The sequence below is a fragment of the Indicator indicator genome, chromosome 3, assembly GCF_027791375.1.
Source record: "Indicator indicator isolate 239-I01 chromosome 3, UM_Iind_1.1, whole genome shotgun sequence".
Classification (NCBI taxonomy): domain Eukaryota; kingdom Metazoa; phylum Chordata; class Aves; order Piciformes; family Indicatoridae; genus Indicator; species Indicator indicator.
The window spans coordinates 45167750-45183069 of NC_072012.1; the positions used below are offsets into that span (position 1 = coordinate 45167750).

The window sequence follows — 15320 nt, forward strand, 5'->3', positions numbered from 1 at the left end:
TAGATTGTGCTCTGTGCTCCAGTGTCAATTTTTATATAGCACAGTCAAAAGTTAAAATACAGATTTGATTAACATTTTGCAGCTGGCAATAAATGCTGTGGAGTCAGGGAAAGAATCTAGCAGAGCCACATCCCCTTTTAATTTTTTTTCCCTCCTTCTCAAACATTTCATTTTGACTTGAAATGTTGCTAAAATTGCCCCCCTTTGCTGCTGATCTGATCATCCACAGTTCTGTGTCAGCTACATGTGAAATTGCAACCAAAGGAAACTGATAATGTGTTGCATGCCCTTTTCTCCCACTTTCTGTGGAATAAGTGACTTCACATGGTGTGAGACAATGGAGAATCTCAGCGATGCCAGACCCTTGGGGTGAGACTCTGCTTCAGTGAAGGCACTCAGAATTTTGTGATTGGTTTCACTTCAGTAAGGCTTTCAGCTTGGATTCTTCAAGCTGGGATGCTGGCCCAGAATTGGACGAGATAAGCTTCTGTGTCCAGCTTGGGAGCCCCCAATGCAGGAAGGACGTGGTCCTGATGGAACAGGTCCAGAGGAGGGCCACAAAGATGATCAGAGACCTGGAACACCTTGGCTATGAGGACAGGCTGAGGGAGATGGGGTGGTTCAGCCGGGAGAATAGAAGACCTAAAGGCAGCCTGCCAGTACCTGAAGAGAAGGGATGGTGAAGGGACTGGAGCACTGCTTTATGAGGAGAGGCTGAGAGGCCTGGGGCTTTTTACTCTGGAGAAGAGAAGATTGAGAGGGGATGTAATAAATGTTTACAAACATCTGGGGGCTGAGTGCCAAGAGGGAGGGGACAGGCTCTTCTCCACTGCCCCTTGTAATATCACAGGAGGCAATGGATATAAACTACAGCACAGGAGGTTCCACCTCAACACGAGGAGGAACTTCTTCACTGTGAGGGTCACAGAGCACTGGAGCAGGCTGCCCAGAGAGGTTGTGGAGTCTCCTTCTCTGGAGACTTTCAAGCCCTCTCTGGATGCATTCCTGTGTGTCCTGCACTAGATTCTATGGTCTGCTGTGGCAGGGGGGTTGGACTCGAAGATTTCCAGAGGTCCCTTCCAACCCCTAACATCCTGTGACCCTGTGAATTCCACTACCATCTTCCCTCCTACCACAGACCTGTGTGCCACTGTCAGTCACTTGCTATGGAAGTGGCCCCAGCTGTCTGAGTGTGTTTGTACATCTGGCCCTTTGCTTCTCAGGATCAGACTCATTATGATTTATTAATCATCTAAGAAAAAAAAAAGAAAGAAAAAAGCATTGCTAAACAATGAATATTTATGACTACAGATGTAAGGCTATTGCTTGTGTAGATTGTAGTGGTTTTCTGCTAATGTTCAGAGTGGCTTCCAGTTTGCATAAATAATTCATAGTTGTTAAGCCATATGTTAAACTGTCATTGAAAAAAAAAAGAAGAAAGAAGTGCTGCCAGTTTTCTCTTGAACCGTATGTAAATAGCAAGAAGTTGATTTTAAACAGTGATATAAAGACTAAGCACCTTGCTGCAATTTACATTGCACTTGATGCATTAAGATAAGTATCAAAGGCAAAATAAATTTTAAATATAGCAGAGAAATGAACCACTGAATAAACCACAGTGTGCTAAATTAACCAATTCTAGCTTTGTGAATGTAAATTACAGTGATAGCAGACCTACAACATTTTGGCAGTATTTAGAAGTGAATAAAGCAGCTTGAAATTATATTGGAAACACTGTGGCCAACAGGGACAGGGAGGTAATCATCCCTCTGTACTCAGCACTGGTGAGGCCACACCTTGAGTGTTGTATTCACTTCTGAGCTCCTCACTGCAGCAAGGATGTGGAGGTGCTGGAGCGTGTTCCAGGGAAGGGCAGCGAGGCTGGAGAAGGGCCTGGAGCACATGGCCTGTGATGAGTGGGAAGCTGGGGGTGTGCAGTCTGGAGAAGAGGAGGCTGAGGGAAGACCTCATTGCTCTCTGCAACTACCTGAAGGGAAGTTGGAGTGAGGAGGGGCAGCCTCTTCTCCTTGGTGTCAAGCAACAGGACCAGAGGAAATGGTTCCAAGCTGCACCAGGGGAGGTTCAGTCTGGATATTAGGAAATATTACTTCACTGAAAGGATTCTCAGACATTGGAATGGTCTGCCCAGGGCAGTGGTGGAGTCACCATCCCTGGGGGTGTTTCAGCAGTGTGTGAACCTGGTGCTTAGGGCCATGGTTTAATGTTGACCCTTCAGTGCTAGGTTGAGGCTTGGACTGGATGAGCTTGGAGGTATCCTATGATTCTGTGAAATACTTTGTGAAACTACTGCAAGGAGGATTAGTTTGTTGTTTTGGGTTTTTTTTAGCTTTGAAAGTAATGTAGTTTGCAGTAACATTGTCATATATGTCTGTGATTTCCACACTTTTTGGCTCTAGCTGTCTACATATTCTACAGCTAAGAGTTATCTCTTGATGTAAAGACACTATAGAGAGTGTTGTTCTGTTCTCACAGGCAATTAGCTATAGAACAAGAGGGAAAGGCCTCAAGCTCCATCAGGATAGCTTTAGGCTGGACAGGAGTAAGAGGCTTCAAGTTGCACCAGGAGAGATTAACTCAGATATTAGGAGAAATTCCTTCACTGAAAGGGTTATTAAACAGTGAAAGTGGCTCCTCAGGGAGGTAGTTTAATCTCTGTTCCTGGCAGTGTTTAAAAGATGCAGAGGTGTGGTGCTGAGGGACATGGTTTAGCACCAGACTTGGTAGAGTTAGAGAATGGTTGGACTTGATCTTATAGGTCTTTTCCAACCAGAATGATTCCATGTTTCTATGCTTTCATAAGCCTTGCTACGTGAAAGGCCAAGTGAATGGCCCATGTCAGGGCTGCAGCCTGTGGTAAATTTGTTGCAAATCACATTGAAGGGGAAGAAACACAGCTGGATCTTGATTGATTATCCTCATTCTGAGTGATTGGTCTAAGCTAGCAAAAAAGCCAAGAGAGGGGGCCTGGTCACAGTTTGTAAGAACTTACAGCCAAACCCCAAAATCTGCCCGTAGATGCTCTTAAGTTGCAGCTAAATGCCAAGGCTGGAAGATGTAGATAGGCAAATTCTGCTTGGAAATCAGCCATGGGCTGTCAACAGCTAGGATAATTAGCAATTGGAATGACCTAATAAGGCTTGTGACTGACTGTTCATCATAGAAATGCTCAAGCTGTGATTAGAGATTTCTCAGAAAAAAAGAAAAAGGAAAAGGAAAAAAAAGAAATGAAACCACATTTATTATCCTTATAGCAAAAAGTATCTCAAGGAAGTTCTGTGGTTACAAAGGAAACCAAGACTGGGTGGTTAAGAGTAATGCTGCTTAGCCTTAAATTCCATTAATTTCCATGATCTTAGTACTGAGCCTTGCACACTCTTCTCATAGCTCTTTATCCTGCATTGCTTCTGCCAATGATTTACAATGTGCCTGTTAAGCTCCACTGGCTTTCAGTGGAGTATCTCTGCTATTCTGCCTGTTTTGAAGACAGCAAAAAGCTTTTAATGAAAGGTTTTGCAGCCCTTCAACTGGCTCCAAATGAGTCTTGGCAGTTCCTTTCCCACGTGTAAGCCTTAAACGTGGCATTGTTCATAAACCAGGCATCTTTACATTTTAAAATGTCCTCCCTGCTTTCTAAATGAGAAGAATAGAAAACATTGTTCTTCCTTTTAATGGGTCTTAAAACCAAAAGCTCTTACAGCTTCCATGGGAGCATGAAGGTAGAAACCTTAGGGACAGATTGAGACAGGAATAGACACAGGCGTTGGCAGATGCCCAGAGTGGTGACAGTTCTGCCTTTCCTCACAGAAGTTTGAGGGCTAATGATCCCTAATACAGGCTGGAACACTCCTGTGAACTTGTGCACTTTCTTAGCTGTAATTAGCACTGTGGGCCAGTGCAGGATCCCACAAATTCTGATGGACCTTGGTTGTGCCTCCTTTTTGTAGTGCCACCCTGGAACTGACTGCCTTCCTAAAGTGTCTATGCTCCGGGCTTTTCCTAGTTCTTAACTTCTTTTGACCTGCCAAGAGCTCTGAAGTGTCCTTTTCTCCTTGCTTTTATCTTCCATCATGTCCAAAGTAAAATTGTCAAGACTCTTCACTCCAGGAGAAGCTTGATTCATTACTTGTCTTTAGCCTGCAATGCACATGTAATATTTTGGCTATTAAACAACTGCAGAAGAGCTCTATTTGGTACTGTGATTCCTGCTCCTAGATGTTCATTTGGACAGCACAGTTTTCACGCAAATTCAAGCTTTTGTTTCTACTAAAAGGAGAGTGCAGTTATAAAAATGACATTTTACTTGTTTGATGTTTCCTGATTGCATTTAGACACGAACTTCTGGATTTTCTCATGAGAAATATAATTTTGCAGCTTTCTGCTGTTGCAAGCTGTGAAAAACTGTGGGAAGCCAAGAGGGAAGGTCCCTGACTTCTCTTCTTCCCTGAACATCTTTTGCTAAGTTCCAGACAGTTATTGAAGCTCTGTGCAAATCCAGTGGAGTCACTGGGTTTGCCCAGGTGCAACCTCACAAAGAGTGTGAACTTTAGAACAGGTGAGGCTGCATCTGGAATATTTTATCCAGTTCTGGGCCTCTCAATTCAAGAAGGACCTCAGAGAACTGCTTGAAACAATCCAGCACAGAGCCACAAAGCTGCTGAAGGCAGTGGAACATCTTCCTGCTGAGGAAAGGCTGAGAGAGCTGGGGCTCGTTAGCTTGGAGAAGAGGAGTCTGAAGGGGACCTCATTCATGCTGATAAAGATGTCAAGAGAATGGAGCCAGGCTCTGCTCAGAGATGTCCAATGATAGGACAAGGGACAATGGATGCAAGCTGAAGTGGAAAAGGTTCCATGTGAATATAAGGAAAAACTTTTTCACTGTGAGATTGACAGAGCCCTGGAACAGGCTGCCCAGAGAGGTTGTGGAGTCTCCTTCTCTGGAGACTTTAAAACCCTGCCTGAATGTGTTCCTGTGTGACCTGCCCTAGGTGATCCTACTCTAGCAGGGGGGTTGGAGGTCCTTTCCAACCCCTTTTGAGGTCATTTCCAACACCTTTTGAGGTCCTTTCCAACCCCTAATGTTCTGTTCTGTGATTCTGTGAGTTAAAAGCAGGAGGCAAAAGACAGAAAGTGCAGGTTGAGCTGGCATGACTGATGGTTAGAAACACCTGCTTTGAGGTGTCCTCTTGTGGGCAAATATCAATGAATACCTGAAATAGTTGTGATTAGAGCAAAGTGGCTGTGGTTTAATTCACAGAGAAACACAGAAGTGTTTTCACCAAGCCACTTGGTGCTATCCAAGTGCAGCATATTTCCAGGTTTCCACAGCTCAGAGGCCCACAGGAGGATACAGAGCTGCACATATTGGATCATTGCCATGTATGGTAATCCATAAGGAGGTAAACCATCAAGCAAAACCTAGACAGTGCTTACTTTGTTGTTGTTGTTCTTTTCTCATTCTTTTTAAGTTTTTATTTCCTAATAGGAAAGAATTGCATTCCTGCATGGAACACATTAAACATGAAAAGAGGAACGCATCACTGCAACCTAGAGCAATAACTATCTTCCCTTCCAATACCATTGCAAATATCTTTCAAGAGTCTGAAAGATTTTAAAATGTATCTTTTATCTTCTCTGGTTCCCCACAAAAATATAAACTCTGTTGTGAGCTGTCTGTCTGCATATAAATATTTCCTTGCAATGCCATTTCTCTTGGGGAATATTCCACAGTGCAATATATCTGTCATTAACATTGTTCTTCAGATGATAAGTTTCATCTTGTTACGTCAATAAATGCATATGTCTCTTGGACTCCTCCACAGGATCCCCTGCCTGATTGGCTGAGTTTTCATCAACCTTCAGGAAAGCTTTTCCTAACCCATCTAAAATCTAGGGAATGATCTGTAGTGCACCCTACTGATTAGAACGGGTGTGTGTGTGTGCCATATCCTACAACAAATCTAGGAATGAATTCCATTCATTTAAGATAAATCACTTGCTGCAGTGCCAAAGTGGAACATTTTGGTCTCAGGCAAGGTGTTCTAGACACCTCACAGTACAGTCTTTTAGCTGCTAGATGGCACTCTTGTCAGAGAGTAGAATCAGGTGCGGCAGGAAGCACCAAGCGAATTCATAGAGTCACTTTCCTTAGCAAGAGCTGGAACAGAGAGCAGCTTCCAGCTGCCTACTACGTGGATTTGCATTTCAGAATTTGACTCGTGCCACCTATGCTAAGTAATTCAGTGAAATCTTTATCCAGCTTTTTCTTTCTTCTTGTAATGTCATAGGAGCTCAGGTGACTTGCTCAAATCTCTGCTAGGCCAAGTGCTTCGGAGAATGGCAACGCAAGGCAAAATCACCTGAGGTTAAAGGAAGCGCATGCATGAAAGAGAAAGCTGACTAGATGGCATGCTGATCCTCTCTCCCTTCCTTTATTCACTACTCCTTTCCTGTGTGCATCCTCTCTTCTCTCCTCTTTTTAATTTCCTGCTTTGTATCATTCATTGCACAAAGAGACTAGGAGTGTACTGCTGAAGTGTCTGTCCACTGAGCTCTATTCAAACTGTGTTGCCTTGGGCACAATTCAAAGCCAAATGTGATTTTCCTTGTGGTGTTACACCAACACCAGAAATGTACTGGCTGCTGCTGCCCCAGGACAGGCAGGATTGACTGCAGGAGTATCTTCTGGATCTAAGCTAGGGGAGGGAAGATTTAGATTAGATGTTAGGAAGAAGTTCTCCACCATGAGAGTGGTGAGACACTGGAGCAGGTTGCCCAGGGAGGTGGTAGAAGCCTTATCCCTGGAGGTTTTTAAGGCCAGGCTGGGTGGGGCTCTGAGCAACTTGATCTAGTGGAAAGTGTCCCTGCTCATGGCTGGGAAGTTGGAACTGGATGATCCTTGAGGTCCCTTCCAACCTTGACCATTCTATGACTCTATGATTCTAACACGAGAGTCTGGCTGCTCCAACAGACCCACTACAGGGCATAGCTGAGCCCCTCAGCAAGATGGTGACACCTCTGGGAAAGTGCCTGTGTTTTCAAAGGGTCAAATGCTGCCTGACAGCAAGGCAAGAGGAAGAAAAGTGTGAGAAACAACCCTGTGAGCACCAAGGTGAAAGCAGGAGGAAAGGGGGAGGAGTTCAAGGTACATGAGAAGCCTGCAGCCCTTGGAGAGACCATAATGGAGAAGGTATTTGCCTGCAAGCCAAGGAATGGGCTACCATGGAGCAGACAGCCACATGGCAGGCTGTGGATGACCCCATACTGGAATGGATGTGTATTTCCTGAAGGAACTGCAGCCCCATGGTGAGGATTTATTCTGAAGGACTGCAGCCCATGGAAGGATCCATGATAGACCAGGGGAACAGTGTAAGGAGGAAGGAACAGTAGAGAGAAGTTGTTAAATACTGATCCACATAAACCACCATTCCTCATCTTCCTGTACCCCTTGAGGAGGGAAATAATGAAGCCAGGAGTGAAGGACTGAACTTGACCCTGGAGAGAAATTGGGAAGGAGGTGATGTTTTTATTTCTCACCATCTAAATCTGTTTCAAACAGTCATAAATTAAATCAACATGAATAAATTAAAATAAACTCACCTAAGCTTCCTGATATTCAACTCTAAAAGTAAATGTCAATCACTGCTCAATTTTCCTACTTTTTCTTCTTTCCTATAACTGTCCTTTTTTACTAAAAATTAAAAATAAAAGGAGGTAGGACAAATAATTGCTTCTTTTTTTCATAATGGACAATAATCTCTTAAAGTACTTCTTGATTTCTCAGTTTTGTAAGTTGCTGAGCTGTTATCAGCAGTCTCCCAGCACTGGATTATTCTTTCTTGACTTTTGAAGCCAGTGCATTGTGACAGAATCCTGACTGAGGCTGGTTTTTCAAAGATCTTACACCACTAGAAACATCAAACAAACCCCCAAACATGAAAAGTCTTAGTCACTCTGCCACTTAGGATTTGAGAGGATGATTCATATTCTGTGAAACTTTGAATCTGATATCTTGGATTTTTATTTTCCACAGCTCTTAATGCTAGAGAGATTTCTGAAGTCACCTTTTTGGTCATGTTTCCTCCTTCTTGGCTCTTTTGTATAAATCACAATTTTCTCTTTTCACCTCAATATGTTTATAAAAGATTTTCTTCTTTTTTTTAACTGTTTTGGCTAGCATTAACTCATTCTGCTATTTGATGTCTTTAGTGTTTTTCCCCTAGTGAAATTGTTAGACATGGTGTCCTTCAGGTCTTCTTGGAGTATAATCACTTAGACCTTCTTTATGTCTTATGTAATTACTGAGTGGTAAAAGCCAAAATGAAATTAAATGCATCTGTTCTTTCACAGAACTGCTTTTTAAAGCAGCCTTCCAGCTAAATGATGGACTCCATTTATGTACTGTATGGAGTATTTATGTGATGCATACATTGGGCCAAATTGTTTGTGCTTCTGCTTGGGTTTGCTATGGCCTAGTCCTGCCAGCATTCTCCCAAAGGAGGCATGCTCTGTTTGAACAGCTGAGCTGAGCAAAGGGGATGCTGAATAACAGTACTTCCCACAGTGTTTGAGGCATGGCCACAAGGGCAGTAGGTGTGTAGACAAGATCATGCCTTTGGTGTAATTCCACATCCCAATAAGCTCCGTGACAAAACTCACGGCAGAATTTCTGCCCTTGGAGTATTTTACTCTATTCCTAGTGCTGATTTGGGATAAACTTTTCCAAAGGCACAATATGGTTTCTGTGAAACCTTTGACTTGGATTCTAATCTGATTTAGATTCATTTAAATTCAGAATGATTCTGGGTTGACTCTAATGGAAGTGAGGTGCTTGTCCTTGGGATAGTACCGGGGGCTCGCAGAAATGCAAACAGCAGCTGGCTCGGTGTGGTTAACTAATTTGATTATACACTTTTAGCTCAACTCAAACAAAGTAATGACCTTGTTATTATTTCAAGAAACCTACTTGGAGAGGAGGGGAATCATATTTCTTCTATAAAACCTACATTCAAATGTATTCTTTAGATGCACACATTGCTAGAGGTCTGCTTGGGGAGACTCAAAGCCTGCTAGATTTCACTGATCGCAGTTGCTTTAAGTCAGGCAATGAAGAGTTGTTTGTATACAAAGAAAACAAGGCTGGCAGTAGAGATCACAGAGAAGGGCTGCTTTTGTAGTTTCACTCTTCTATACACCAGGTACCAAAAGGATTGGGTGTCTTTGCCAGAATTATCTTAGGCTAAGGTAACCATTAGACAAAAAAATCTGCGTCCTTTAGTAGTTTTCTTTTCATGATTTCTGTCTCAAGTCTCCTTTGAAGTTTTACAACCAGCAGTTAAAAAATAAAGGGTTGAATCTTGCTTTGCCTGAATCGACATTCAAGTGAATTTCAAGGCTGGAGTTTAGTTAGAGATAAATACATGGGTTGTTCTTTTATTTTTTGGCAAATATTAATCCCATGGTTACCTCTTGTGTTTTATGGGCACTGAGATAATTTTTATTTTGCCTTTATTTACCCTCTTAATCTCTTTTCTCTCCAGTTAAATTGCTTTCAAAGATCAGTGCTCTAAGTTTCATAATCACCTTTAAAATTATAACAGGAGCAGGGGACTAAAAAACATTTTTCAATAACAGATCTTACTAATTCCAATGTTCGCTGTGGTACAGTTCTGTAATATTTTATCTTTGTGTTTTGCTAAAGGGTGAAAAGGAGAAGCTGACCTGGAGCGACCGTATGCCTGGATATGCAGCAAACTTGGGATTGATTTTATTTATGGTAATATAAGCTGGATTTCTGCATCTTTATGAGGTGTGAGAAGCTTTGTAAAGAGCATCTTGAGTGGAATCCTGAATGTGTCCTCAAAGATGCTAAAAGTCTGAAGAAAGCTAGGTTTATAACTTGGTGCTTGTGAGAAATCTGTGTCCTACTAGGAAAACTTGGAGAACAGTGCAGAGGGATGTGGGAGTCCTGATGGACAGAAGGATGCCCATGAGCCAGCAAGGTGCCCTTGTGGCCAAGATGGCCAGGGGCATCCTGGAGTGTGTTAGAAGGGCTGTGGTTAGTAGGTCCAGAGAGCCTCTTCTCCTGCTCTACTCTGCCCTGCTGAGGCCACATCTGGAATATTGTGTCTAGTTCTGGGTCCCTCGGTTCAAGAAGGACTGCAGGGAACTACTTGAAAGGGCCCAGCACAGAGACACAAAGCTGCTGAAGGCAGTGGACGATCTGCCTGCTGAGGGAGCTCGGGCTCCTTAGCTTGGAGAAGAGGAGCCTGAGGGGTGACCTCGTTCGTGTTGATAAAGATGTGCAGGGCAGTGTTGGGAGGAGAGAGCCAGGCTCTGCTCAGGGATGTCCAGTGACAGGACAAGGAGCAATGGGTGAAAGCTGAAGCAAAGGAGGTTCCACAGGAACATAAGGAAAAACTTTTGCAATGTGAGAGTGACAAAACACTGGAACAGGCTGCTCAGGGGTGTTGTGGAGTCCTCCTCTGGAGACATTCAAAGCCCACTTGGATGCGTTCCTGTGTGGTCTGCTCTAGGTGATCCTGCTCTGTCAGGGGGTTGGACTGGATGATCTTTCTGGGCCCCTTCCTACCCCTAACACTCTGTGATTCTGTGAAGACTCACAGATCTCAATGCTTATGTCCACCTTTATTCATCTTTTTTCCAAGGGCTTTTTATGAGAGGGCTGTTGGCTGAATGATTTTGCTGTGATGGCAGCAGCTTGTTCCTCAATGCTGTCTTTCCCACAGGGTTTCTGCTTCACTCTCCATTATCTGCTGAAGGGAAGCTCACTGTCTATTTCCTCGTGTCCACAGTATTCTGTATGTTCAGTCAGGATGACATTCAGAAGCCTGCTGAACAGGGGAGACGCAGGTGAATTAAATCTGTTGCTGAGAAATGTGTGTTCAACATACATTCATGGGTGGACTGTACTGTAGTTGAGGAAGACTGTGGTCTATAATCTTCACTTGAGAAGAAGTATAAGGTGTGCAGGTCAGCCAGCAGTAAAGTGAGGACACCAATGGCCTAGTGAAATATCCACCAGACCATAAACACATCATCAAGCAGCAAGACTTTGTAAACAGCAGTAGGAAAGGCTGTATAGGAAACCTTAAACTACATTGTCAAGGATCCCATCATCCCTCTGCTTATAGAAAGTGCTGAACGAAAGCATGCATTGACACCCAGAGCCAGTGAAATACACTGCTTTACACAACAGCAACATCTGAAGTGGGAAATTTACTTTGGGACTAACTTATTTTACAACAGTGAAGAGTTTTTCACATTGGTTGAAACTTGCATCTATTGCAAGAGATGCCTTGTGAAGGTTTAATTTCTTTTTCTACCAACCAAAACCATTTTATATTTATATTTATATTTGTGATGGGTTAACAGTCCTTTTAAGCCATGACAATACTGAGGTTGAATTAATGGAAATACGTCTTTATGTATTTATGGAGCAGGTCCAGAGGAGGGTCACAAAAAGGATCAGGGGGCTGGAATACCTCTGCTACAAGGACATCCAATCTGAATCTACCCATTTCTAGTTTTGCTTCATTCTCCCTAGTCCTATCCCTTCCTGACACGCTAAAAAGTCCCTCCCCAGCTTTCTTGTAGCCCCCTTCAGATACTGGAAGGCCACAAGAATGTCTCCTAGGAGCCTTCTCTTCTGTAGACTGAACAACTCCAACGCTCTCAGTCTGTCCTCATAGGAGAGGAGCTCCAGCCCTCTGATCATGCTCATGACCCTTCTCTGGACACCTTTCAGCACCTCCATATCCTTCTTTTAATATGAATATACTCAGTCCTGTTTCCACTTGGAAGAGCACTTAGGTTGTACTATGGCTGAGGGAGCTGGGATTGTTGAGCCTGGAGATGAGAATGCTCCAGGCAGACCTAAGATCAGCTTTCCAGTACCTACAAGATGGCAGCAGGGGGACTGCTTTGGTCCAAAGGCCTAGAGTGGTAGGATGAGGAGCAATGGTTTGAAATGAGAGAAGAGCAGATTTAGATTGGCTGTTAGGAACAAGTTCTTTACCATGAGGGTGGTGGAACACTGCAACAGGTTGCCCAGGGAGGTAATTGAAGCCCCATCCCTGGAGATATTTAAGGTTAGGCTGGACAAGGCTCTGAGCAACCTGATCTAGTGGAGGATGTCCCTGCTGACTGCATGAGTGTTTGGACTAGCTGACCTTTGGAGGTCCCTTTCAACCCAAACCATATTAAGTATATTTTCTGTACATATTAGGTGTGTCGTTCACATGTGTGAAGTACATATTTATATTACATTTACATTACAACATTGTGAGTGAGTTTACTGTACTGAGCCATACCAAGCATTTGCTTTGCAAATAGAACCTCTAACTGTCATCAGTTGAGACTTAGAGTATACTGAGCAGGGCTGGCTTGTAGCAGTGATTTAGCTTTTGCAAGTCATTGCTTTGCAGACAAGGTGCTTACATGTGCTCTTGACTTTAACCACATGTTTAAATCTCCCCTAAGCATGAGCTTAAAGTGCTTTCCTGAGTCATAGCCTATGCATTACACTCCCTGCTCACTGTAACATCTCAAGGAGATTTATCAAGGTAAAAGAAAGAGCTTCAATTTTTCAACTTCTGTTAGCAACTAGAGGAGCTGTTTGCTTTCACTGTTCGGAGAAGTGGCCACAACAGTTTTCTTTCTCTTTTTAGAGTATTTTGAGCATGGGTAGGATGTAAGTACCTGCAGAAGACAAAAAATTCGAGTCAGCTTTTGATGAAAGAGAGCTAGTCCTACCTTCCCATGTGAAGATTATAATCTACTCTTTACTCTATGTAATGTTCTTCTCCCCTCTCCCCTCTTCTCTCTCTCCTCTCTCCCCCCTTTCCTCTCTCTTTCCTCTCTCCTCTCCCCTCTCCTCTCTTCTCCCTTTCCCCTCTCTCCCCTCTTCTCCCTTTGCCCTCTCTCCCCTCTTCTCCCTTTCCCCTCTCTCCCCTCTTCTCCCTTTCCCCTCTCTCCCCTCTCTCCTCTCCCCTCTCCCCCCTTTCTCCTCTCTCCTCTCCCCTCTCCCCCCTCTCTTTTTTCCCCTCTTCTCTCTCCCCTCTCCCCCTTCTCCCCTCTCCCCTGTCCCCCTTCTCCCCTCTCCTCTCTCTACTTTCTTACCTCTCTCCCCTCTCTCCCTTCTCCCTTCTCCACTCTCTCCTCTCCTGCTGGATTTTTAAACAGGAATTGGGAAACAGACTAAAGTTTATTTCCAGTGTGGGCAACAGAATTACACTGAGGGAAATAAATAGGTCTCATCTACCTCTGTTACCTCTTTTGTTATTATCCACACAGAATTATTTTTTGTTTGTTTTGTTTTAATTATGACAGATCACAGATATGCACACACAGAGTCAGGAATTTCTAGTGCTGCAAAAGTGATTCTTAAATTCTTAATACCACCTTTTTCTGGCACAAAGTGTCTGGCAGCACAAGGGCAGCATGTAGGTATTTTCCATCACGGTGTCTACACTTTTACAGAATGATGCTGCTGTGTTCTGTTTCTCCATCCCTCAGCTTTACATGCCATGCTTTCACAGGCTCACAGGATGTTAGGGGTTGGAAGGGACCTCCAGAGATCATTGAGTCCAACCCCCCTGCCAGAGCAGGACCAGAGGGAGCTAGTGCAGGTCACATAGGAACACATCCAGATGGGGCTGGAAAGTCTCCAGAGAAAGAGACTCCACAACCTCTCTGGGCAGCCTGTTCCAGTGCTCTGTGACCCTCACAATGAAGAAGTTCCTCCTCATGTTGAGGTGGAACCTCCTGTGCTGTAGTTTATATCCATTGCCCCTTGCCCTGTCAAGGGTGCAAGTGAGCAGAGCCTTTCCCCTCCCTCTTGACACTCAGCCCTCAGATATTTATAAACATTTATTAAATCCCCTCTCAGTCTTCTCCTCTCCAGACTAAACAGCCCCAGGGCTCTCAGCCTCTCCTCATCAGGCAGTGCTCCAGTCCCTTCAGCATCCTTGTAGCCCTCCATTGGACTTTCTCCAGTAGATCCCTGTCCCTCCTGAACTGGGGAGCCCAGAACTGGATGCAAAATTCCAGGCGAGGTCTTACTAGGGCAAAGCAGAGGGGGACACTCCTCGTAATGCACCCCAGACCCCTGATGATTGTTAAAGCTGCAAATGGTTTTCTTCTTGTACAACCTTCTTTTTGTCTTTTTCATTTGCACATTTCATATTCTTCACCTTAGTGAATCTTCTTTCAAGATCTGTGATGTATTTTTTTTTCTTTCTGACTTTTCTTTTGTCTTTGTTAAGCTGGGTATTTTGTTTCTTTCTTTAAAAGTGTGGGTTGAGAAAAAAGTGTTGTCCTTGTTCTCTTGCTCAGTCAGGCTTGATGTTTTTCACTACCAAATAACTCCAATTATTATTTTACATATTTATGGATACTTTAAAGTCTGGTCACAGCTCTTTTGTTGTACCCAAAGCCTCACTTGACTGCAGAGGAGGCAGAAGGATCAACCTAGATTTAAGCAGTGTATTTCTCAGGGATTTTAGAAGTTCACAGGTCTCATTTTTGCCCATTGAGACCAGTGGTAGCAGGAGGTCTAGGCTTAGCTGGACATACAAAAGTTTGGCTTGTGTGACTAGTAATAATATATGTCACAAATTAGAAGCTCCACAACTAGAGGGTATGTGTTGTGGCAAGGATTTCCCAGCATGGGATGGAAACATTGGTAGCTGCTGGCAGAGAGCAGGATGACATGGAGCAATGCACAAGAGTTCAGCCTGTTCCTTCTTTAGGACCCCATTGCCCTATTCTTACTCATGTGGCATAATACTTGACTCTAGAATAGCCCCACTGGGGAGACAGAGAACTATTTGGTCATTAAATTGCTGTCCTTCTTGGATGAAGGTATCAGTCTAGCCCACAGGGTTTTATAGCTTCCTCCTCAGATCTAGTATGTTTTCCTGTTTGTCTTCATTCATACCAGGCTCAGTAGGTGACCATTCCTGCAGCCAATTTTCACATCTGTTTCGAAGCAATTCAGTCCTTGATGGACTAGTTTAGATACTTGGTGAAGAAACTGCCTTTCATAAGCAGGGGATAGAGCTGGCTGGGTGAAAAGTTGACAATGACAACAAACCCCAGAGCAAGAACCTGAATAAAAGGTGACCATCTAACCTGTAAATTGGGGGGGGGAGAGAGGGGGGAAAGTGTTGTAATGAACTAAGGAAATGCTGTGAAGATACAGGAACCACTCCTTAGTGACTGTCTGGGGAGTGAGAACTATGCTCTGAGTTACTGTGCAGTCCTACACCCCCCCCCCCCCC

At 43.8% G+C, this 15320-nt stretch overlaps 1 protein-coding gene across 1 annotated transcript in view; it reads left to right on the top strand.

Moving 5' to 3' along the window:
• Nucleotides 1-15320, top strand: part of ANO2 (anoctamin 2) — a 158816-nt gene that overhangs the window by 96876 nt on the left and 46620 nt on the right. Inside the window, exon 15 of the mRNA XM_054399996.1 lies at nt 9719-9793. Coding sequence (XP_054255971.1) covers nt 9719-9793 — 75 coding nt within the window. The remainder of the gene's footprint in view (nt 1-9718; nt 9794-15320) is intronic.